The sequence below is a fragment of the Podarcis liolepis genome (genome assembly GCF_965112155.1).
Source record: "Podarcis liolepis genome assembly, chromosome: 17".
Classification (NCBI taxonomy): domain Eukaryota; kingdom Metazoa; phylum Chordata; class Lepidosauria; order Squamata; family Lacertidae; genus Podarcis; species Podarcis liolepis.
This window is the reverse complement of record NC_139571.1, coordinates 2,647,310-2,672,291: the sequence shown is the minus strand read 5'-3', so window position 1 is coordinate 2,672,291 and position 24,982 is coordinate 2,647,310. Positions and strand designations below refer to the sequence as shown.

General features: G+C 46.1%; 1 protein-coding gene across 4 annotated transcripts in view; it reads left to right on the top strand.

Annotated features, from left to right (window-relative positions):
* Positions 1-16,917: 16,917 nt before the first annotated feature.
* Positions 16,918-24,982, top strand: part of LOC310696688 (putative G-protein coupled receptor 173) — a gene marked incomplete at its 5' end in the record, with an annotated part of 69,626 nt that continues 61,561 nt past the window's right edge. For all 4 annotated transcript variants that reach the window (XR_014520686.1, XR_014520687.1, XM_083482497.1 and 1 more), the window contains one exon: positions 16,918-17,972. Coding sequence is in view for 2 of the 4 variants with exons in the window: in XM_083482497.1 (XP_083338623.1) it covers positions 16,918-17,972 (1,055 nt within the window). The remainder of the gene's footprint in view (positions 17,973-24,982) is intronic.

Here is a 24,982-nt window from a genome sequence, read left to right as displayed (position 1 = left end):
CCCCAGAGGAAGAGCTCCCCCGCTGCACCGCTAATTCCGCCCCGCCCCCCGGCCGAGCCCGTCGCAAAGGCCGCCTGAGGCCGAGCGGCAAAGAGCCTCGACCGGTTTCCCGCGCTTTGGGGGTCATAGAGTAGAGTCCTCCGAGGCATGTAGAGCGGCCCTGGCGTGACCAGGGATGCCAAAACCACAGCAAACCCGAAGCGTCGGGTTCTTCGAGGAACGAGGGGGAATTCCACGGCCCCCTCTCCTAAAAGGGAAAAAACTCTGGTTCTCCTTCCCACTGAAACTACACCCCCCAGCAGGCATTGCGGGAGCCTCTTCACCCCCCCCTCGAGAATCCAGCTAGCGGGAAGGCGGTTGGCATGGCGGGGGGGGGGGCAGAAAGGGGCGACAGCGCCCCCCTCCTTCCCTCCTGGGCAGCCCCGGCGGGCGCAGGGCGGCCCGGCACCGGCTTCGAGGCCCCCTCCTCGCGGCTCCAGGCTGGCCTGAAAGAGGCACCTGCTTGTGTACTGTATTACATTAAATATACGTAATTACCGGTATATAGATTCAATTACGGATATTACTTGTGTGCTTTCAGCCGTGTCCTGAACATGGGCCCCAAACTTCTGGGCTCTACAGCTGGAACAGTCAAAAACCTGCTGGCTTTGCCTCTGGACTCATCCAGGTCTAGAGCAGGGGCAGCAAACTTTTTCAGCCAGGGGCCAGTCCACTGTCCCTCGGACCTTGTGCGGGGCCGGACTATATTTTTTGTGGGGGGGGGGTGAGCGAATTCCTGTGCCCCACAAATAACCCAGAGATGCATTTTAAATAAAAGCACAAATTCTACTCATGTAAAAATATGCTGATTCCTGGGCCATCCGCAGGCCGCATCCGGCCCCCGGGCCTTAGTTTGCCTACCCATGGTCTAGAGTGTAGCTCACGCTCCATAGATAAATATTTTTGTTCTGAAATTTAGTAGTGCTACTTTGCATTCCTCACCAGGTGTGGAAATGAATTTGCCCAACTGTTACTCTGGGTGAGTTGACTATGTGGCAGCAGAGCCATTTGCCTCCTAGTGGAGTTAAGATGGCTGAATGGACAAGTTACTGTAGTTAGAGACATGTCCAAATACAAACAGTATTTGATTCTTCAAAAGAAGCTGGTTTTTGGCTGTTGCTGGAAGACAGAAAACTCATCTGAAACACACCTGGTACTCAAAACGTCCTGAGAAATAATGGTTGCTGCTCAAAAGTCCCCTTCCTTAGTTGCTTCCTATTTCAAGGGCCAAACTTCATGTGATGTGCAATGCTTCATTACAAACTCTTGTATATACAGTATACCTCCAGAGCACATTTGAAGCACATTTCCTCCCTGGATTCTTTGAGGGAAATACTGTAATGTACTTAGAATGTGTTTTAAATGTACGTTTATGTGTGCAGTTTATGTCTGTATGTGTGTGTTTTTAAAATGCATAGCACACACAAGGGGAGGGTATATGAGGAGATTAGGTTTAAACCTTTCCTCCCTTCAGTGTTGCTAATGAAAATGCACCCCCAATGTCCTATTAGGGAACAGCATTAACAATTGGGGTTGTCCCCACAAGCTAATAGCCTAGGGGGATTATTCTGGAGACCACAACAGGAAAGGAAAGGGTGTACTGAGCTGATGAAAATCTGGGTCCCATGCCTGCTATTTAAAACAAAAACATATGTGGTTTGTAAGTGTACATATAGTACCCAATGCAGTTTGACTCTTCATTTTAAAGAAGAAAGAGCTATAACCTCCCCTAATTAGCAGTTGCTAGCTAAGGTGCACTAACGGAATTGCCAGATTTTGAAGTGGCCTTTGATTTTAGGCTTTTAAAACCAGTTTGGTATTCAGATTTTAGCAGAACATCTATATGCTGTGAAGCAGTTCACCTATAATTAAGGTGCTGCTGTTAGGACCTCAAGAACAGGCCACACTGTTCTTCCCTGCCCCCTCCCCTAGGTGACAACCCTATACACAAAGTAGGCCATGAGGTAACTCAAGAGAAGCAATGTGTATTTGTCAGCCATCTCTTAGTTCTTACTGGAGAGGATGATCTATGTTGCACAATAGCTTTCAGAAAGGATGTGGGGTTTGTGCACTAAGTTTAGATGGGCTGCTTTCATGTGGGTGAGGCCACATCCACACCGTATAACTAAAGCACTCTTATACCATTTTAACAGTCACAGCTTCCCTCAAATAATCCCAGGAAATGTAGTATAGGGGAACTAAGAGTTGTTAGGAGACACTTAACAAACTACACCTTTCAATATTCTTTGCCGGAAGTCATTTACTCTTAAAGCGGAATAAGAGTGCTCAGATGTGTAGTGGGGGTGGGGGGGAGCAGCAGCCATCGCCCTGCCCCCGAGCACACATTCATAGAATCATAGAGTTGGAAGAGACCACAAGGGCCATCGAGTCCAACCCCCTGCCAAGCAGGAAACACCATCAGAGCACTCCTGACATATGGTTGTCAAGCCTCTGCTTAAAGACCTCCAAAGTAGGAGACTCCACCACACTCCTTGGCAGCAAATTCCACTGTCAAACAGCTCTTACTGTCAGGAAGTTCTTCCTAATGTTTAGGTGGAATCTTCTTTCTTGTAGTTTGGATCCATTGCTCCGTGTCCGCTTCTCTGGAGCAGCAAAAAACAACCTTTCTCCCTCCTCTATGTGACATCCTTTTATATATTTGAACATGGCTATCATATCACCCCTTAACCTCCTCTTCTCCAGGCTAAACATGCCCAGCTCCCTTAGCCGTTCCTCATAAGGCATCGTTTCCAGGCCTTTGACCATTTTGGTTGCCCTCCTCTGGACACGTTCCAGTTTGTCAGTGTCCTTCTTGAACTGTGGTGCCCAGAACTGGACACAGTACTCCAGGTGAGGTCTGACCAGAGCAGAATACAGTGGCACTATTACTTCCCTTGATCTAGATGCTATACTCCTATTGATGCAGCCCAGAATTGCATTGGCTTTTTTAGCTGCCGCGTCACACTGTTGGCTCATGTCAAGTTTGTGGTCAACCAAGACTCCTAGATCCTTTTCACATGTACTGCTCTCAAGCCAGGTGTCCCCCATCTTGTATTTGTGCCTCTCATTTTTTTTTTGCCCAAGTGCAATACTTTACATTTCTCTCTGTTAAAGTTCGTCTTGTTTGTTTTGGCCCAGTTCTCTAATCTGTCAAGGTCGTTTTGAAGTGTGATCCTGTCCTCTGGGGTGTTAGCCACCCCTCCCAGTTTGGTGTCATCTGCAAATTTGATCAGGATGCCCTTGAGTCCATCATCCAAGTCGTTGATAAAGATGTTGAATAAGACCGGGCCCAAGACAGAACCCTGTGGCACCCCACTAGTCACTCTTCTCCAGGATGAAGAGGAACCATTGATGAGCACCCTTTGGGTTCGGTCAGTCATTCAGAAGGGTGCAACTGGGCCACAGTGGGTCCAGAGATGCTATGAGACTGGGAGGGAGGTGGCTCCCTTTTCTGGCCTGGTAATGCATGGTGTGTCCAGTGCACATGTCTCCTGGGTGGCCAGATGAGCTGTGAGTGGGCAGCCAGCCAGGCCCCCCTACTGGTGCAGAGCCCCCTCTCACTGCCCACCCCATCAGTGTCTTGGGGTGGTGTGCCACATGCTTCTCGCACCATGGCTGCCACTGCCATGCACGCCCGGTCACTGCTGCACCGGGCAGCCCCCTCGGCTCCCTCCTTCCCTGGGGCCACTGCAGAGCCATCAGCCAAGCTGCAGACACAGTGGAGTGCCACTGGAGTGCTCGGCACAGATACAGAGGCATCAGTGTGAGCCTTGGCAAGTGGCATGCCGGCTCCTGGGCCTGACCAGTGGAGCTTCCTGGGAGCGCGCTACAGGTGAGCTGCAGCACCCCACCCCTTTTGCACCTTGCCCTGGGCACTGGCAACTGATGCTACACCATTGAGAGTGCTACAAATGTATGATGCAGCTGCTACCCAATATTTTGCGTCATTATTCCAATGTGCACAGCCCTTTCTTTTTCTATCTGGACAGATAGTTTCTACGGTGCGGAAACTAGATCCACTAGTACATGTAATGTGAAATGGCCATGCTTTAGCATTAGTGCATATGCTCCATTTATCCTTTTTTCTTGGGAATGACCCCTGTTTCCTGGTAGCTTTCTCTGGCTGCTTTTTAGGCAGATGTTGGGAATGGCTTTTCAAAACATTAGTGCACAGTCACATGCACTATTCCAGCCCCTCTAACATTTTTCCAGTGAAAATAGGGATGTCCTATTCAATCCCTTCCAAGATTTATCCAGCGAACAGAAACTAGGACATTCCAGGATCAAATCAGAAACTGGGACAGCTCCTGTAATTCCAGGAGTGTCCCTGGAAAATCGAGACACCTGGAGGGTCTGATGTTGACCACACAAAACATATGTAACTAGAAGGGAGAAAGCTGAACTCAGTGCAGACTACAGTCCTATGACAGCAGAAAGGAAACAAAGCCATATAATAACTGTATGACAAAAACTGTATGCCAGTATTGCAGATAGAAAAACATACTGGGCATTATCCAACTAAACAGTTCTGCTAGCGAAAGGAGTTTTAGCTGCGCAATGGAACTTCCCCACCTTCTTCCCCCTGCATGGGGTGTGCAAAGCAAGTAGAGGGAGGGGGATTTCCACGGTGCGACTAAAACTGCTTGCACTAGCAGAACCGTTCAGTTCCATACCATCATATACATAAATCCAGTGCTTTTTTCTGGGGGAGACGCAGGGGTAAGCATACCCCTAAACATTTTAATAGCTGTCAACGTTTCCCATTTTTTAAGGGAAATTCCCTTATTCCGAATAGGATTCCTTGCAAGAAAAGGGAAAAGTTTACAGCTATGCATTTTGTGAATCTATGTTTAGCCTCATTGAGGGGCAGTATTTCAACATGAGTAGGAAAATGAGAGTACCCCTAAACATTTTTTTAAGAAAAAAGCACTGCATAAATCTATATAACCATAAAAGTTTGTGTGTGTGTTTTACTCCATGTACACGCAGGAATCTAGCATCCATATGCAAGCTTGCATTTAAACAGCAAAGTGGCACATTTTGCTAAGCCAAAGTGATCACGCAGGCACCTGGAGAGGAGCTCACTGCCACTTTGCACCTCCCTAGTCCTTTTTGCACAACAGTGTTGCACTAAATTAATCCAAGATTTGGCTTGGTGTGTTGCCTGAACTCGGACTTGTGTTTTAACATTCTCTTCATTAGGGATCGAATAATCTGTCAGTTTTGGTTCTCTCCATTTATACCCCCCCCCCCATGTAAATTCAGTTCTCCACATTCATTTTACTTTTTTTTTAAAGATCCTCATTAAATTTCATTAGCATTTTAGTGTGGATTTCTCCTAATAAACACAGTTTTACATACGTTTTGACTATACATTTTTGCAATAGTTTCCTATCCCTCCTCATCACCAACCACATTCACACACTGAGAAGCAGACCATTTTCTGGAGTCAGTATAATTCCAATTCACTCTTTGAAAGCTTTGCATTACAAGCAACCCCAACCAATTTTTTAAAAAATGAAAATCTGCCCTGGAAGGCTGCATTTTTCAACAAATGTAGCAGACAGAGAAAGGTGCTTAACTCTTTCTTGCCTGGCTGTTTTTCCCCTGATCAATACAGCTGTTCTCCCCCTCACAATGGAGTTCCAAATGAGTTTGTAAAAGAGTATGGTAGTTATACATCTGGAGCGCTGCAGCAAGGGAAGCAGAGGGGATGTAAATGCTTTGAGCAATAAAAAATCCACAGTAGGACATGGTTAATTACCCTCTCCATTTATTGTATTCCTCTGGTCAAAACAGAAGCTTCCTAATGCTGATTTTCATTAAAACAAACAAACTAGGTAACTGTTGGAGTAAAGGTTGCCCCATATCTATTGTGGATTCTGGAAGACATGCAATCCCATACTAGTTTGCATGGGTGCCAGTTTAATAACCCATTTCACTTCTGCCTTAACAATGGACTCAATTATCCATTTTCTAAAGTGGTCACTCAGTTCATAAGTTTTCTTTCCACTAACATTTGTGAGCAAGCTGTTGACTTAACAGCACTGGAAACTAGATTCCTCCTGCCGCCCCCCCCCCCCCATGGACATGTGCTTGTCAGTTCTGGATTGTCCTTCATGCATCTGATGTAGTAGACTGGTCCGCTAGAGGTTATGCCATAGTTAATATTTTGTAAGGGTGTTTCCAGTCAGGGGCTTAATACTGTAAAAGGGTCACTGAGATATCACAAAATAGTTATTGGCAGCGGGTTTTCTTTAAAAGGAACTTATCAGATTTCCCTCAGAAAGCGTAAATCTAGATTAAAATGTGAAGAAATACAGGCTGGCATTTTGATAATGTCTTAAGCACATTCCAAAAATGTTGCATGCATGAGGAGCATCAGTCCCACCGTAAACACCCATCTGGAGCCAACAACCTAGTATTTAAGGCAGTGGCGTAGCATGGGGGGTGCCAGGGGTGCCGACCGCACCGGGCGCAACATCTGGGGGGGCGCGAGTCCAGAGGGAAGGGACAAGTTCCTTCCTCCGCCGGGCTCCCCGCCGCCACCGCCAGCCTTGCGCCCTAGCGCGCGCGCCCCCCGCCGTCGCTGTGGCTGCGCTCCGCTCACTGCTCGCAGGAGGAGCAGCCGCTGCAGCAGCGCCGCCGCCGCCACCGACGCCTGGCCGGGCACGGGCAGCCTCTGCACCCTGCCGCCGCCGCCATCCCCTCGGCCCAGCCACAGGCGGCGGCTGCTTCTGCCTCCATCCTCCTCCGGGCAAGCAGCGTTGTTTGCGCGGCAACTCGCAGGTTAGGGGTTGGGGGGGCGCAAATTACTTGCCTTGCCCCGGGTTAGGGGGCGCAAATTACTTGCGTTGCCCCGGGTGCTGACAACTCACACTACGCCGCTGATTTAAGGTACCACAAATCTTTGTGTTGTTTTCACACAGACAACACTGCTAACGATTCTACATCTATGGCACCACCCTTGACTCCCTGACCTACATTTGAAATACTGTACAGGGCAATATTTTTCTAATCTGTGACTGAAGTTATGTGGTAAGGTACAAGGGAGACAATTTAAAAAAATTCAGTATTCACTATTTCTCCCCTTTTTCTATTTGCAAGTAACTTTTTTTTTTTAACTGATCTTGGTCTGTGAGGACAGTGCAAACAGGAGCAAATTATAAATGCAGATATTTGTCTACTAGGATTAAATATGTGCCTGGTATATAAGTCATAGAAATTTATTGGGGCAAACACAAACACTGCCTGCAATTACCTATGTGGCTTTCTCCAGGAGTTATTAAATTTACACAACAATGCACATCTGGATGTGTGCAATGCATTAACAAACTGTGTGCATATGTGAGAGAGAGCACCATCAACCACTGATCTGAAACACCTGGGGGCTTCGCACTTATTCTACATGGCTACAGGTCCAGTATGTAAATACAGAGAACATGCTCAAGAGCACTGATTAATTGTTGCCTAGATGACTGGATGTAAATTTTTTTTTACAAAATCTTAGCGTATATGATCATGTCTCAACAAAATGTGTGTGTGTTGCTTTTTAGGTCCAGTCCTAGGATGAGCAACCCTTGCAACATAATCACACCTGGGACAGTCAAGAAATAAGCAAATAATAGCTTCCCCACTACCACCATTCCTCAACACTGAATTAATGGTTGAGTGTGAAACACTCCAGTCTTTTCAACACCTCACCTTAGGGTATTTTGGTGGTCTCATCCTCTTGACACGTCCTGGAGGTGGTGTGCTTACTTGGGAGGTATTTGCAGGCAGAAGAAGCATTCTGAGCTACCACACCTGAGCCCACCTCGTTTTATTGGTGAGGCCTCTTACGTCATTCTTCAAGTCCCTCCCTAGCTGTATGGTGCAGCCCCTCTAAGAAAAAGGTGGGGATCCTTTTTTGTGGGGGGAGTGAAAAGCTTTGATTCTTCAGCTTTTCTTTTTTTTATGGGTCAATTTCTCATATACTCTCTTGACACTGAAGACACACAAATATAAACACCTGAGGTAAGCAGCCCTTACTGTGACATACTTTCACCAGGGCTTGTTTTCTTTTTTTCCCCTACTAACAGTCCCGCCTGAGAAAGTGACATCGTCCTGCTATTTGCACTGCAAGAGAGTATATGAGAAACTGGTGTGGCAGCTGGGTTGGCAGGCCCTGTTAATCTTCTCAGCATTTTAGTAAGGAAACTACAGTGGTACCTCGGGTTAAGTACTTAATTCGTTCCGGAGATCCGTTCTTAACCTGAAACTGTTCTTAACCTGAAGACCACTTTAGCTAATGGGGCCTCCTGCTGAGGTTCTGTCCTGAGCCCATTGCTGTCCAACATCTTTATAAATTACTTGGATTAAAGAATTGAGAGAATACACATCAAATTTGCAGGTTACACCAAACTGAGTGTCATGGACTGGCTGGATCCAGAGGAGTAGTGGGAGGCACCAGCAGAGGAATCCCCAAGGGAAGAAGGCTCAGAGCCAGGGGATTAGTGGTGGGACAACAATGAGTGGTCAGAGAGAGAAGAGGGAGAAGACTGGGAGGAGGTTCGGAAGCTGAAGAGCACTTAATGAGCAGGAAGAGGCTATTGCAGAGAGCAGTCCAGACTCAGAGGCCGGAGAGGAGGGGGACCAGGAGACAGAGATGAGGCAGGCTGCTGAAGAAGACAGAGGGTCTCCCCCTCCTGCTGCAACCAGCTCCCCTCCCCCCTGGTCTCCCAGAACCCATAGAGGTATGAAGGGGGTGGAGCAAATAGAGACAAGACATCAGAGCCCTAGGCTGCTGGGGAAGGAACTGCGACAAGAGCCTTGGTGAATGGTGGGGAGGCGGGGAACCTTCGTCCTCACAACTGCCTCATTAGGGCAAGACCTACTGGGAAGAGTTGCTGTGACCACTGGGCCTGCACTGTTTTGGGTTCTTTTAATAAAGTGTTTTAACTTCACTGACACCAGGTGTTTTATTGCTGCCCTTAACTTCAGCTCCTGACAGAGAGGCAGCTAATGCCACTGAAGACTTGGGATTCAAGATGATCTTAACAGATTGGAGAACTAGCCAAAACTAATTTCAATAAGGACAAATGTAAGGTTCTGCACTTAGAGAGGAAGAACCAACTGCACAAATGTAAGATCTGGCTTGAGATTGAGGGAGCTGGGTATGTTTTGCTTGGAAAAGAGGAAACTGAGAGGAGATATGATTGCCATCTTTCAATATTGAAAGGACTCTCACATGGAGGATGGAGCAAGCTTGTTTTCTCCTGCTCTGAAGGGTAGGATTTGAACTAATGGATTCAAGTTACAAGAAAGGAGATTCTGACTAAACATCAGGAGGAACTTTATGACAGTAAGAGCTGTTTGACATTGGAAGAGACTCCAGCAAGAGCTGGTGGGTGGTCACCTGTCATCGACACTTTAGTTGAGATTCCTGCTTTGCAGGGGGTTGGACTAGATGATCCTTGAGGTCCCTACCATGATTCCATGATGACATAACTGTTAACTGTAATGTAAACTGTGTTATCTATTATCTAAAATAATTTCAACCTATAGATTCCACATAATTGACATAGAACAGAATCCCTGCTTCATCCACAAGCGTGCATTGAAAGGGTAGGGATGGGGAATAATTTAAGGATTGTGAGTACAACAGAATGTCTAAAAGGTGTTCAGACTTTGGCAACCCCAGCAGCAATCCTATGCACAGTTTTCTGGGAGCAAATTTCACTGAAGTCCGTGGAACCTATTCCCAAGTAAAGACGCATTGCATCAGGGTGTGATCCACACAGAGTGCTTTTGAATGTGCTCCATCCAGGGCTTTTTTTTCTGGTGGTACCCAAGGGAGTGTAGTACTCCCTTTCCCTCCCCCTCAATGTTAAAAGTGTGGCACTTACTGCAACAGCTTCATGGTGAGTCCTGGTTCTATCGGTCTGGGAGGAAGGATATATTGAATTGCAAACCTTATGAAGCACTCAAGACTGTCAAAAGTGTGTGTTAGGTTGGATAATTTATGAGGAAGTTACCCCACTTTTATTTTTATTACCTTTCAAGTCTTGCTCACTCCCTTTTGATATGCATTTCAATCAAGAAAATTAAGTTTGAAAAAGGTGCTTACCTGAAATCTAATTGATTATTAGCTCTCAATGTAGTTAGTATTCATATATCCCTGACCCTGAAAACCATTGCTGTGATTGGCCAAGCTAGCTGTATGAGCTGTAAGCTCAATAGGTAAAGGTAAAGGGACCCCTGACCATTAGGTCCAGTCGTAGACAACTCTGGGGTTGCGGCGCTCATATCGCTTTACTGACCAAGGAAGCTGGTAGCCAGCATGACTAAGCCGCTTCTGGCGAACCAGAGCAGCGCATGGAAACGCCATTTACCTTCCCGCTGGAGTGGTACCTATTTATCTACTTGTACTGCGTGCTTTCGAACTGCTAGGTTGGCAGGAGCAGGGGCCGGGCAACAGGAGCTCACACCATCGTGCAGATTCGAACCACCAACCTTCTGATCGGCAAGCCCTAGGCTCTATGGTTTAACCCACAGCACAACCCACGTCAATTAAGCTCAAAAGTTACCCCCTAAACCAGGCATAGGCAAACTTGACCCTCCAGATGTTTTGGGACTACAACTCCCATCATCCCTGACCACTGGTCCTGTTAGCTAGGGATGATGGGAGTTGTAGTCCCAAAACATCTGGAGGGCCGAGTTTGCCTATGCCTGTCCTAAACTCTACATGTTGTTGTAAAAATACAGTGGCACCTCGGGTTAAGTACTTAATTCGTTCCGGAGGTCCGTTCTTAACCTGAAACTGTTCTTAACCTGAAGCACCACTTTAGCTAATGGGGCCTCCTGCTGCTGCTGTGCCACCGCCGCACGATTTCTGTTCTCATCCTGAAGCAAAATTCTTAACCCAAGGTACTATTTCTGGGTTAGCAGAGTCTGTAACCTGAAGCGTATGTAACCCAAGGTACTACTGTACAGTGGAACCTCAGTTTTCGAACGTAATCTGATCAGGAAGTCCGTTCGACTTCCAAAATGTACAAAAACTGAAAATCAAAGTGTTGTCGGCAAAGTGAATGGCGAGAATGGAAAAATGTGCCGCGGAAGCTGTTTGACTTCCAAAGTGCATTTGAAAATGGAAGCATTCATTTCTGGGTTTTCAGTGTTCGGCTTCCGAAACGTTCAGCAGCCAAGACATTTGAAAACTGAGGTTCCACTGTACAGTGTTTAGGGAATGTTCTCATCTTGGGCTTTTGATTAATAAAGTTCACTTTCTGATTTTGTATATATGATGCTATTTATAGCACACCTCATCAAGCTTCCTGTGCTGGGTGTAGCAACCAACAGCTAGCTAGCTTGTGTATTTTTTGCTTATGATCATTAAACATACTAGATGTCTGCAGCAACCTGCTTTTCTGTTAAATAAAATTTGATAAAACAATTCTGCTTGGCTATTCTGGGCTTGTTCTTTTAAGCTGTTTTCCACTGTAATAACACACTAGCATGGTCTGGTGTTTGAAGGGTGGAGGAAGAACACACAGGAACATGGCTGTGTCTCATAAAGAAGAGAGTGCCTTGGTTTTGCCAAAAATGTTCTGTTTGGTTTTATCTTCTCTTCTTCTTCTTTGATGATCACTCGTAGCCAAGTAAGATTGTCTTCCACAAGCATGGTTTTAATAGTGAGTCCGTAAGTGACTGTGGCGGCCAATTCTGGATCCACACGTCCTTCCACAGTGGGGACATAGGTTTCCGGGTGGGAGTTTTATATGCCCTTTTTAATTATTTAAATAATTTATAGAATGCATGAACGCTCTTTGAATAATCAGTGTTGTCTAATCTCCATGCAAATAAAACAGGATGAATGCTCAAGAAACAGGTTGTCTTGAAGTTCCTGTCATTGGTGCTATATCTGCATTAGTGGCAGATTTAATAATGTCTCATCCACATATTGTTCTATAATAAATATAATAATATTCTTTTTATTTATACCCCGCCCTTCATGGTTCAAAAAAAATGGGCTCAGGGCGGCTAACAACAAATTTAAAACACTGAATTGTAATACAACATAGAAGCAGCATAAAATACAATATAAAAGCATGAATAACAATAAAATTCAAAGTTCAAAAATCAATTTGGGGGAAATCCATCCAATAAATATTAGATAGTCACCAGGGCTAGCTGGCTGAATTAGTCCTACTTAGGCCAGCAAGGAGGCCGGGGAGAATTAGCTGTGGGGTCCCAGAGCAGGTAATCTTCATAAAAGGGAGGGGGAGGGAAGAGAAGGGGAATAAAAGATCAGGCTGAATTCAGATTAAAGGCCAGGCAGAATAGCTCTGTCTTACAGGCCCAGTGAAAGGAGGTTAAATCCTATAGGGCCCTAGTCTCATGGGACAGAGCATTCCACCAGCTCGGAGCCATCACTGAAAAGGCCCTGGTGGAGGATAGTCCGACTACCTTAGGGCCTGGGACCTCTAAACTATGGTTATTCATGGACCTCTGCGGGGCATACCAGGAAAGGCGGCCCCATAAATATGAGGGCCCTAAGCCACAAAGGGCTTTAAAGGTCAAGACCAGCACCTTGAACCTGACCCTATACTCCACCGGGAGCCAGTGCAACTGGTAAAGCACTGGGTGAATATGCTCCCATGGCAGAGACCCCGTGAGGAGCCTCACTGCAGCATTCTGCACCTGCTGGAGTTTATGTGACAGTTTCAAGGGCAGCCCCGCATAGAGCAAATTACAGTAGTCAAGCCTGGAGGTGACCGTCGCATGGATCACTGTGGCCAGGTTGGGGCGGGAAAAGTAAGGGACCAACTACTTGATGTGGTGAAGACCAAACTGCGGGAGGCAGTGGAAGACAGGAGTGCCTGGTGTGCTCTGGTCCAGGGGGTCACGAAGAGTCGGACTAAACAACAACATCAACAACAAATGGTATATTTCCAAGGTGTCCTTCATTAATCCTTTTAGCTCTCTGGACACATTTCCTTCCGAATCTCCATATTCTCTCCTTTGAAGACAAAGACATTTTCTATCAACAGAATGGCCCCCATCATTCCATAAAATATTGGCCTCAATCAGCATCTTGCTTTCTTTGCATGGAGTACACTACCTTTATTATTTCCTGTATGGCAGTGTAACCACAAGATCACTTACTGCCTTCCTTGCTATTTCTATTAGCATATTTAAAGTTGAGAGTTATAATCTCTGTTGTGCAGATGCAATCACATCTGGACTGTTTGATTTTTCAGCCTCCTACCAGACACCTATTTTGTGCTTAGCCTTTTAGTTAGGTGGGTTGGATTTGTCCTGTTTATAAGCAAACAGTTTAAGTTCTTCTTTTATTTCTGTTCCTATATTTGGTTTTTATTTTATTTATTTATTTATTTATATCCCATTTGATTGTAAAAAATAAACCCCCTCTGAGTTGTTTATAATTTTCCTGCACCCTACTTTGTAAGTCGTTTGAGTCATTTTCGTGTAAAAAGCAATGAATAAACTTAATAAATGAATAAATAACTCTCACAAATAAGAAAATACCAGATTGATTCTCAATTTGCTTAGAGAATAATCAGTGAGATCTACTGCTGAGATTACTATCAGGTTTAAAGACAGTGGCATAGCTGATATGTCTACTACATTTAGAATCTCAGTACTGCATCTTTCCTTGTTTCTGCATCTAGAACTTGTATCAGCATCTGCCACTAAATTTTCCCACTGCCCAGATGCCCTCCACATTCTGCTCCTCTTGTTGATACAAGAAGTATTGTACAAGTGGATTATAAGCTATGTCTTATATTTCTGCCCATTTCCCAGGATACTCTGACCTTTGCTTCTGCATGTTAGCAAGGTTTCCTGCTCTCTTAAAAGATCCTTATCCATTCTCCCTTGCTGCTACATATTTTATGCCTAGAACTCCCTTCTTGAGTGCATACACCTCTCATATTTCAATTCTTGTTTTTGTGATACTTGTATTTAAAATCAACTCTCCTCCAATAAAACTAAGCCTACGTGGGAGCATGTGATGTCATTTGTTCACATTCATCCCTGGTTAAATTTATTTATTCCCCACAATCTTTCTTTCTTTCTGTTGTTGCCCCATCCACACTGGTTTACTATGTGTTTGCAGCCATTTGTACTCCCATTTAATTTGTATAGTCCACAGGGCATTAACCACTCCCAGGCTCCAAACTGCTCCATTCAGGATCACAGGTTATTGTTTTGGTGATTTGGATGGGTGGATCAATTGTTACTAGTCCTCTTTCCATGCCCTCTACTTCCTCAATGCTTTAATTTATTTTCTATCTGTGCTTGTAACTATTTTAAATACACTCCTAAGTAAAGCTATCAACATCCAATAGCTCCCAAATATCTCTAGGTATGTGTATGTCCTAGTATTTTGGGGTCTTGCTTCACCATTGAAGATGAAGCTGGAAGCCACAACCCTAAAATGTTCCACCTCTGTTATTCCAAGGATTTCGCTCTCCCCACCCCCAGTTATTTTTGTAAGTATTACATACTTTTAGGACGTACTAGCCCCAGAAGATAGATCCATCCCAAAATAGTGTTGAAAATATGGGCTGCAAGATACTTCTACACACAAACTTTTGAATTGGTCTCTAATTGGTTATTGATAGGAGAAAGATTTCCAAAGATTTCATATGCTAATCCCTATAAATGAAATATTTTGGCTACTGGGTTTTTACTTCCTCTTCAATAACAAAGATTATAAAACTGAATTGAAATTAAGTTACTTTTCTCCATCTTAATCCAAATAAACGGCCCTAAACGGCCTCAACCCAGTACACCTGAAGGAATGTCTCCACCCCCATCGTTCTGCCCGCACACTGAGGTCCAGCTCCGAGGGCCTTCTGGCAGTTTCCTCCCTGCGAGAAGTGAGTTTACAGGGAACCAGGCAGAGGGCCTTCTTGGTAGCAGCTCCTGCCCTTGGAACACCCTCCCATCAGATGTCAAGGAAATAAGCAACTATCTGACTTTTAGAAGACATCTGACGACAGCTCTGTTTAGGGAAGTTTTTTAATGTTTGGTGTTTTATCTTAAAAACTGTGTGGAAATGATTTACTACCAAAAGTTTGGCTTGTGAGATCGAGAAAAAGAACAAGGGCTTTTGATAGCGCAGCAACAAAAAGGGAGTCGCCATTTTGACAGGTCCTGTCAAAAGATTCATGATCGGGAGGAGGAAGCTTTGTTTTCATATTGGATTCCTGATAGAACCTCCTCAAGGACTGAGAAAGAGGGACAGACCTGTGAAAAGTTAAGAGTAGACAGCAAGAATGTTTTTCTTTATGGAAGCGATGAAATACGGTAGCTGTCTGAAATATGACCCTTGGACGAACGGAAAAATCCACACAGGAATACAAATTTGTTTTACCCCGCTTATGGAGACTATCAGAGGCCACAAAGACAAAGAGAAAGGAAAAATATATGAAAACAACTAGAAGAGATGTGGAAAACAGCAAGAAAGGATTGGACAGAATTGTGAACATTATTTGGACAGATTTGTGGACTTTTAAAGCAGCAGCAACAAGAGGATTGGAGCCCTTTCGGAACTTGAAATATTGGTACCCCCAACAAAAATTTAAAATTAGGCTCTGTAATTCGGAATTTATGTGATCTGATTTGATTTGATTGGTCTGTTAATAAAAAAATTATTTAATGTTTGGTGTTTTATCATGTTTTTAATATTCTGTTGGGAGCTGCTCGGAGTGGCTGGGGAAACCCAGCCAGATGGGAGGGGTATAAATAAATTGCTGTTGTTGTTATTATTATTATTATTATTATTATTATTATTATTATTATTATTATTATAAATAACTACAAATGCATTGTCAATTGTTCATCTTGAAAATACATTTGTTGTATAGTACTTAATTCCTATCAGCAAGGTTGCTGTCATTTTAGAAATGTGTGCCGAATCCTAGAATGTACCTGCCACATGAACAGTTGGTTTGGAATACTTCAGGTCAGCCTTACTGGAGAACTGGATCTGACACCTTTGCTACCATGTACAGATTTTCGAAATTCTGAAAATTCAGTATTTTGGCTGCGTTGCATAGTGCGACAATAGAAATACTGTATTGAGTTTAAAGATGTGCTAATTCGTGGGCACTGGGTTGTATTCAACTAACCCCCTTTCCTCCCCCTCCAATTCTGCCTCGGAGGGTCGGGGCGCCAAGTTCTTGCGCTGGCGAAAGTGCTTGCCGGTGCCACCCTGGATGCACTGAGCCTCGGTTTCGGAGCTTAATGTTTGAGGACATTTTCGGGTCGGGCCAGCTGCCTGCCAGGCACCATCTCCATCTCCGCGGTTACGTGCCGGGGCTGAAGGAGGCCCGGGAATCCCGCGCGCTGCCCCGCCGGCCCCTTGCTCCCCATCCCCGCTTCTTCCCGCGGCCATTTGCTCGCCAGCCGCGTCAAGGCGCAGGGCGCGCACAGTGGCGGAGCGAAGGGACAGCGGCGCCCAGGACCCGCTCACGGCCGGCCGGCGGGCGAGGGGGACCCGCGGGCGGACGCCGCGCACCTGCTGGGGCTTCCCTTCCTCGGGGCCGGGGGCGCCAGGCTGGGCAGCGGCCGCCCGGGAAGAAGGCGCCCTTTCTCCGGCGCGCTCTGGAGCGGAGCCGCGGCGCGAAGAAGAGGCCCGCCGCCTGCCCTCCGCTCGCCGCCCCGGTATCGCTCGGCGAGAGGACCCTCCGCGGCCTCCGCCTCGTCGCTTCTGAGGGAGGGAAGGCGAGCAAGGCCTCCCTCGCCCTTCCATTGGCGCCGGCGCCGCTCCGCCCGCCCCGCCTCCGCCTCCGTCCCGCCGCCGCCGCCGCCGCCTGGGCGAGAGCAGCCGCGTCTGTCTGCGCCGCCGGCCTCCCTCCGCCGCTCGCCATGGCCCGCGCGGGGGCCGCCTCCTCCCCCGCGCCGCCGCCCCCGCTGCCCGCTGCCTTGCCCCTGGCTCGGGAGGCGGCGCCGGCGGCGGCGGAGGAGGACGACGACGAGGAGGAGGAGGAGGAGGAAGACCCCCCGTCCCGGACCCTGGTGCCCCGCTCCTCCCCGGTGCCCAGGCCCCAGCACCCCGCCGCCGCCGCCGCCGCCGGCGGGGGAAGCAGCTCCTCCTCGGGCGACGAGGACGAGGAGCCGCAGCAGCAGCAGCCCGAGCCGCGCCAGCCCCCTCGCTTGCCAGGGCCGCTCTGCCCGCCGCCCCCGGGCCCGGCTGGCCAAGGGCAGCAGCCCCCGCAGCCCGTCCCCGCCCCCGCTGCCCCGGAGGAGCCCTCGCCGAGTGCTGCAGGCCGGCACGTGCTCTTCGCCGATGCCCTGGGCCTGCCCTTGGCCCGCTGGCGGCGCTATCAGCCCTGGCCGCCTCCATCTCCTGAATCCCCCCCTGAGGTGGTGCCCCCCTTGGCCTCTTCTCAGCCACCCTCCCCTCCTGCCCCCTACTTTCTGCCCTCTTTTGTGTTGCAACCGGCGGGGCAAGGCGAGGAGGAGAAGCTTGGGCGCCTGCGCCAGGCCAAGGTGGAGCTGGAAGAGTTGCTGCCCCCAGAGCCAGGGGAGCCCCGGGTCTTGCGTGGCACCGTGCGGGTGCTCAACGTTTCTTACCACAAGGCTGTGCACGTGCGGGCCAGCCGAGACCGGTGGCAGAGTCACCGGGACTACGCTGCCCTCTATATTCCAGGGGGCTCGCCAGATGGGGGCCTGACGGACCGCTTTGCTTTCCGCCTGGAATTTGGTGATGAGGATGAGGAAGAGGAAGAGGATGGAGGGCCCCGGCTTGACTTTGTGGTGCGGTACCAGACCGAGGAGGGGGTCTACTGGGCCAACAATGACGGCAGGAACTACAGTGTGGTACTGAAGGGGGCTGCACCTTCCCAGGGTGTGCCCAAGAGGTCTGGCAAAGAGGGCGAATCACGAAGACTCAAGAGCTGCATGAGGCCAATCAGAATCAGGTAATGCCCCTCAGTGTTCTATGTGCCCATTGCCAAAAGCTGTTGGCACCTGTACCCAATCCATGGCCTGGGGTTTTCTGCTCTCACATCCCTCATGAATCCACTAGATGCTACTCTGCTCAAAAGAGGGGGTTGGAACCAAAGTTTCTTGCTTCCTTAGCCCTGTGAGAAATCGCTCAGCCCCTTTCAGGATAGAACGTCTTGCCCAGCAGTATTGTTTCCCAGTTTGCTTGGACCCTTGTGCAGTAACCTCTAATATTTGCGAATTGGAGATGCTCTTTTAGGTCACAAATTTCCTTTTGAAGAGAGGGGCTAGCTACAGTTTTATTTTTTTGCTAAAAGGAAACATAAAATATATCGTGTATTAATTTAAGCACTAAGTAGGCTTGTCTCAAAGGCTCTCCTCCTATCTCTGAGCTGCTTTTAATGGGTCCCTTTTTCCTCATTGTCTCTCACTTGTACCAATGATTCTTTAGTGTAATATGGGCATCCCTAGGGGAGGTGCAAATAGTTGTCAGAGAAGGTGTCAGCTTGGTTTTGGCCCCTCCCAGATAATGCCTTAGGGTATTTTCACAAATGGCCCTAAAAACACCATTGAGTTCATATTTTAATGTTAATGTGTAGAATGTGGAAGAGAACCATTTTAAGGCAAACAGGTGTACTAGTTACTGTTGGTTTTGCATACTGATTACAGAAAAGCAAAGTCTTTTCAAGGCAGTTCATTACTTAGATGTGGCAGGCATGATCACTGCACACACTGGTGTTTGTCACTTGTAGATAACATGCAGATGTTTAAAGTCATCTGTACAGATGTTTAATCTAATACACATTAATTTGTCAATCTTGGTTGGTCCATGTTTTTTAGGCCTTGTTCTTGCTTTGATGTTAAATCTATGTGTGACGTATACCACTTCAGACTGAAGATGGAGGCTCATGTGAACCATCACCACCCAACTGTTCTTCCCTGTACACATGTCATTGTTTGCTGATAACCCAAAATCTGCTACCTAAGGTGATCAGCCATTTGGTAGGCTGAAGCCAATTGCTTCACATAACAGATTTTGTGGTATCATTAAGGGATAGTGACCTTTCAGTTATATTTTTACCCACTACCAGAAGGGCATTGCTTGGATTTTACTGTAGGAAATGATGGTGTGTGTATGCACTGGTGTCGCCCCACTTACATGGGGGTTACATTCCGGGTCCCCCCCCCCATAAGTGAAATCATGTAAAGTGGGAAGCAGCCTCTAAATGCCGATTTCCTCCTCTCCAGCTTTCTCTCCCATTCTCTCCAATCCAGACCAAAATATTTAGGGGCTGGAGGATGCGTGAGAAAGTGGCTGTTGCGCTACCCCTCACGTCAGCTGTTAGGTGAGGAGGCTGAGCAGCGTAAACAAAGCCCTGCTGCTGCTCCGGTCTCTTTGGGGCTTCCTCTGCCCTCTCTGACATCCTCTTTGGGCTCTGGGAAGAGTCTCCTTTCAAGCCACAAGGACTTTCCAGCTCTCTCCTACCATTTCCTGGTGTGATTCTATTTATTTATTTATTTATTTATTTTATTTCCTGGCACCCTATGTATACACAGTTGCGCATGAGTAGAATGTATGTAAGTGGGGAGATGCCTGTAACTTCAAGTTTAGCCTTTAGTGGCTTGTGTGAAAACCAACTTACCTGAAGAACCCAGAGCCAGCACTACCCCACTTTGTTAAGTACTGTAACAAAGTAGACTGTGACAGACATTGTGATCACCACCACTGCTGAGTATGCAAACAGAATGATAAACAGTTCTGTGTTCCCCCTCCATTTCCTTCCTTTGTTGACGTAGTTTTCATGAAGAACCCAGAGAACTTCAAGTTTTTGTTTGTGGTAGACAGGCAAAAACTACTGAGGCATTGCAGGGCTACTGTCCATTTAATTACATGTTTCCTGTATTTTATTACATCCCATTGATCAACAGAAAGCAATAAAGCAGGACTTGCAAATGGGATACTTTATTAACATTAGACAGAACCTTTGCTGACTGGGACAGATTTGTGAGCAAATGTGGTGCAAGAATATTGTCCATGGGAAAGGCCATTGCAGGATATTAAAACACTGCATTAAATGTGATGTGTAGCCTTTGTCTTAATTCCTTTTTTAAGCTAATAATCAAAATTTTAATTGGACCAAATGGCTCCAATCTGGACGGAACCCCTCACACTGTTTCTCAAAAAAAACCCCCAAAAAACCCTTCCTACTACTATGTAACATTGATTTGGTCTGTGGTGTTTCAGAAGGCACTTCCACTTTGCCAAAGCCTTCCGACGCAGGATAGAGTAGCAAGCTGGAAGAAGATAGTGCTCTTGTACCTTTAATAGTTGTACAGAAGAGGAGATTTCAGCAGATGTTCCTTGAATGACAAGCTATACCCGCTGAAATCACAGGAGTGTGAAAGTGTAGAATTCCTATCCTATTTTTTTCATTTGGCCCTGCTATAACAGGAGGAGGAAGAAGATGGCTGGTTAAGCAGATAGAGAAACCACAAGGGGTGGGAGAAGCAACAACTCTAGAACTGAAGTGACAGCCAGCCTGTTCCCTCAGTTGTGGGCCTGGAGAGGGAGCAAAACGCTCCCACTACAGGGGCCAAAAACAATTCCCTTGACTTGAAGCAAGGTTTCCCTGTGAGTAACTATCTGCTCATGACTAAGGGTCTGCTCACAAGCAAGTCAAGGTAGCAGGAACTGGGTGTGACTGGCTGGGGAGAAGAACATGGGAGTAGCCAGATTTTTTTTTGGCGGGGCAGGCTTTTGTTAGGGCGGGACAGAACCTCAGTTAGTTAAGTATTTTTATTGATGTTTATTGATTGGGGGGGCAGCTTCCCCCCTGGCTCTGCCCATGGAGAAGAAGGGGAGGCCGAGGAAGAAATTCTGCAACTAGAGAGAGGTGGAACCCTTTTCCTGCTGGCTTGGACCAAAGAGGCTTCAACCATCTTCTTGCTCCCTTGCATTGTCCTTTTAGCACTTTGGGAACAGTACAGAAATGCAGAGGCTTCTTGGAAATCTTCAGGGTTATTGTGATGTGTGAGGTCTAACCATTCTGATCTGTTGTATGTTCCCTGGATAATGACAAGTGACTTGCCTAATTTTTTTTGTCCTAGTTATATCTGGGAAAGCACAAGCAGTTGTTTTTCTTGCCTTGGGATAGGTTCACAATGTTTGTGTTCCCTTGAGCTATGTCTTCTAAAAAGTGATGGTAATACTGTGGTACCTCGGGTTACATACGCTTCAGGTTACAGACTCCGCTAACCCAGAAATAGTACCTCGGGTTAAGAACTTTGCTTCAGGATGAGAACAGAAATCACGCGGCGGTGGCAGCGGGAAGCCCCATTAGCTGAAGTGGTGCTTCAGGTTAAGAACAGTTTCAGGTTAAGAATGGACCTCCGGAACGAATTAAGTTCTTAACCTGAGGTACCACTGTAATTAAATAATAGAAAAGGTAAAGGTAAAGGTACCCCTGCCCGTACGGGCCAGTCGCGACCGACTCTGGGGTTGTGCGCCCATCTCACATAAGAGGCCGGGGGCCAGCGCCGTCCGAGGACACTTCCAGGTCACGTGGCCAGCATGACGAAGCTCCTCTGGCGAGCCTGCACCAGCGCAGCACACGGAAACGCCGTTTAACTTCCCGCTATAAAGCGGTACCTATTTATCTACTTGCACTTAAGGGTGCTTTCGAACTGCTAGGTGGGCAGGAGCTGGGACCGAACGATGGGAGCTCACCCCGCCGCTGGGATTCGAACCGCCGACCATGCGATCGGCAAGTCTGAGGCGCTGAGGTTTTACCCACAGCGCTACCCGCGTCCCTGTAATTAATACTTATTTCTAAAAGTATGGAGAAGGATGAACATGTGGCATCCATCTTGAGCCTTAGAATAGAAGAAGTGATTATTTGTCCAAGGGCAGTGGTATCTAGAAATACAGGATTTTGGTGACCACATAAAGCATGGGAGCTTAAAGAAGAAGAAGAAGAAGAAGAAGAAGAAGAAGAAGAAGAAGAAGAAGAAGAAGAAGAAGAAATGGATTAATTTTTGCATTTTATTCAGTGCTAGCATTATATGTGACATTTCACAAAGCATAAGGGTCCCTGCACTGAGGAGTTTTCAGTCTGAAATTCAGCATAGGGGAAACAACAAGGGGAGGGAAGTAGAAGCAAGGGGTAAACAAATAACATGCCATTGTTTCAGTTGTACATGGTTTGACTTAGTTACAGACTGAGTTTCAGAGGGCATGGGAACTAAGGAATTGTGCCAAACGCTTAATGGAAAAGATAGATTTTGAGAATGAATTTAGGAGACATAAAAGGCATCATACAGGTGTTCTGGGATGCAGGTCCAAGCATATGGGACAGGAAGGGAGAGTTTTGTTGTTGCAAGAATTTGTAGCAAACACTTTGACTACAGTACTTTGAAAGCACTATGTGAAAGACTAACTTCTATTATTAAACATTTTAAAGCATTGGCAACTTGATTGATGTTTTGCATATCCCATTGGTATTTATGTAGTTGGCTTGGAGGGAAAGAGTGTTGAGATTATTGGGAGTAGGACAGATGAAGGGCAAGGGTTCATAATGTTTTCTTTTTATTATTGCAAAAGTATTTTTCTTCTAATAAAGTAAAAAACAAAATTATAAATATTTTTATCAAAATATTTAAAATGAATATTAAAAGATGCATGTGCAGAGGGAAGAAGTAAAGACAAAATGCTTGAAACTTGTTTTGTTTGCAGCCTCAGATGGAAGCAATGTAATCTTTGTGGTCTCTTGACTCTACTGATGATAGTATATAAAGTGAGCAGATGGTATCAGTGGAAATCCCCACCACCCTTCACCTGCAGGATTGTATTATATTTGTAACTTGCTTTCTCAGGTGATATTTCTAAACTAGGGTGGAAACAATCACAGAACCATGCTCTGTTCTGTGTCTCGTGTTGTAGACTGAATCTGGGTGAAGACAGATAACATTTCAACAATGATCACAGCAACCTCTTCACTAGTGGGGTGTAACTTACCTTAAGTGCACATATACCATTAAGTTGAATGCTGGATTATTCTCCCTTCCCCTCATGCTTCAGACAGCTATCTACTTTTCATGTTTTTATGTTCATCTTTCACATGAACTCTCCTTTCTTGGAGGTTTTTAAGCAGTGGTTGGAGGGGCATCAGCCATGGATGCTTTAGCTAAGATTCCTGCATTGCAGAGGATTGGACTAGATGATCCTTGGGGTCCCTTCTAACTCTACAATTCTATGATTCTATTCCTCTCCCCGCCTCCCAAATAATCTTAACAACTTTTCAGATTTGCTCTGTAGATGGAGGAGAGGTTTATTGGTGAGGTCATGGACACTTGTTAATAATTTTCCCCCGTTGCAAACTAAAGTATAATGAAAACTTGCAGAACCATTTTTAAGAGTTTGTCTCAGGATGGAAAAATATACATGTGTTTTGAGGCTTCTGTTTTTGAACGCGCCTCGGAAGTTGAACGGCTTCCGCTGTGTGTTTTTCGATTTTCTCAATTGAATTTGCAGATAGCCTTTTGCACCCTGGCTTTTTAATGTTTTGGAACTCGAATGGTCTTTCAGAACAGATTATGTTCGAGAACCGAGGTACCGCTGTACCAGTTATCTTTGAAGGGGACAAACCAATGATAAATGCTCCTGTGCATGCCTCATTGAAATGAACAGGGACTGCTTTTGATCAGCTCCCATTCATTTCAATGGGGCTTGGATAGAAAAAGCTTCTGTTGGATTATGTCTTAAAATTTCAAGCAAAGGGCAGGGACAAAAAAATAGCAGCGCAGAGAGGCAGGCAGAGAAAGAAATGTACGCACATCCATGAATTCTGCCAAATTCTGTAAGCATCTGAATCTCTTCCACATCCTCCCATTTTGTTGATGAGATAAGGATCAGTTTATCAGTCCCCACTTGCTTTGTTGGGTGTTCTGGGCCTTTTCTTGGAATTACTGTATGTTCAGTTAAGTTACATAGCACCCAAACCCAGAGCTTGAGAATTTGTCGTTATGATTGTATGGGCTTTGCACTAACACGTAAAGAGCAAAACTCTGCAGCAGGGTAACCCCAGTTCTACAGCAAACAAAGCTGAATACTGAGACACGTATAAATTCTACAGAATTCCCATATATTTGCTTATTTGGCAAAAAGTATTCTGCTTCTGCTACATCGAAGGAAGAAGAATTTGGCAGGATACTGTCCTTTTCCCTGACAAGTAAATATTATTTCTCCCTATTCCTTTTGAGCTTCATCAGACATTGGCAGCACAGCTTCAGGTTTCTATTTGCAGCCGTAAGGGTTAGAAACTTGATTTTAAAAAATAAACTAGAGGTTTGGAAGATGCTGAATTCTGAGCTTTTCCTGCCTTTTTGTGCTATACACATAGTTCAGACATGGCTATAGGATATATGGAAGTTGTGTTTGATGATGCACTCTAGATAGCTGCACCTGTTGAGGAAGGCAGAAGTAGTTCAGTAACCCCTTAAATCTTGCTTTCCCTTGGGGATGCGTGAAACTACTGCTAACTACGTAAGTTGGTCTTAATGCTTCAGAAAGATTTAAATGACAAGAGACTGGTAGTTTCTCCAGTAAAGCATTCAAGGTTTCAAAGACCCACATTAACCTGAGTGTGGCAGTTAGTTTCTAAGAGATTGTTACTGAGGCTCAAGCATGCCTGGAAGCCATATTTTTTCTGTTCAGTAAACCCTGTCTACCCCTCCCCCTTCCTAGACATTTAGAGTTGTGACTGAAATATATGCTGCACATGCCGTGTTAGAAACTCAGCTATATAAGCTAATCACCAAATGACACCTTAAACCAGTGGTTTTCAACCAGGGTGCCATGGCACCCTGGGGTGCCTTAATGATGGTCAGGGGTGCTGCGGGCAACATTGACCTCTGTCCCTCTTCCCCTCTGATATCCTCTGCCTCCCAGAGGCTTGCACAGCTGTTTATTGCAGCAGCCCTGGCTTTG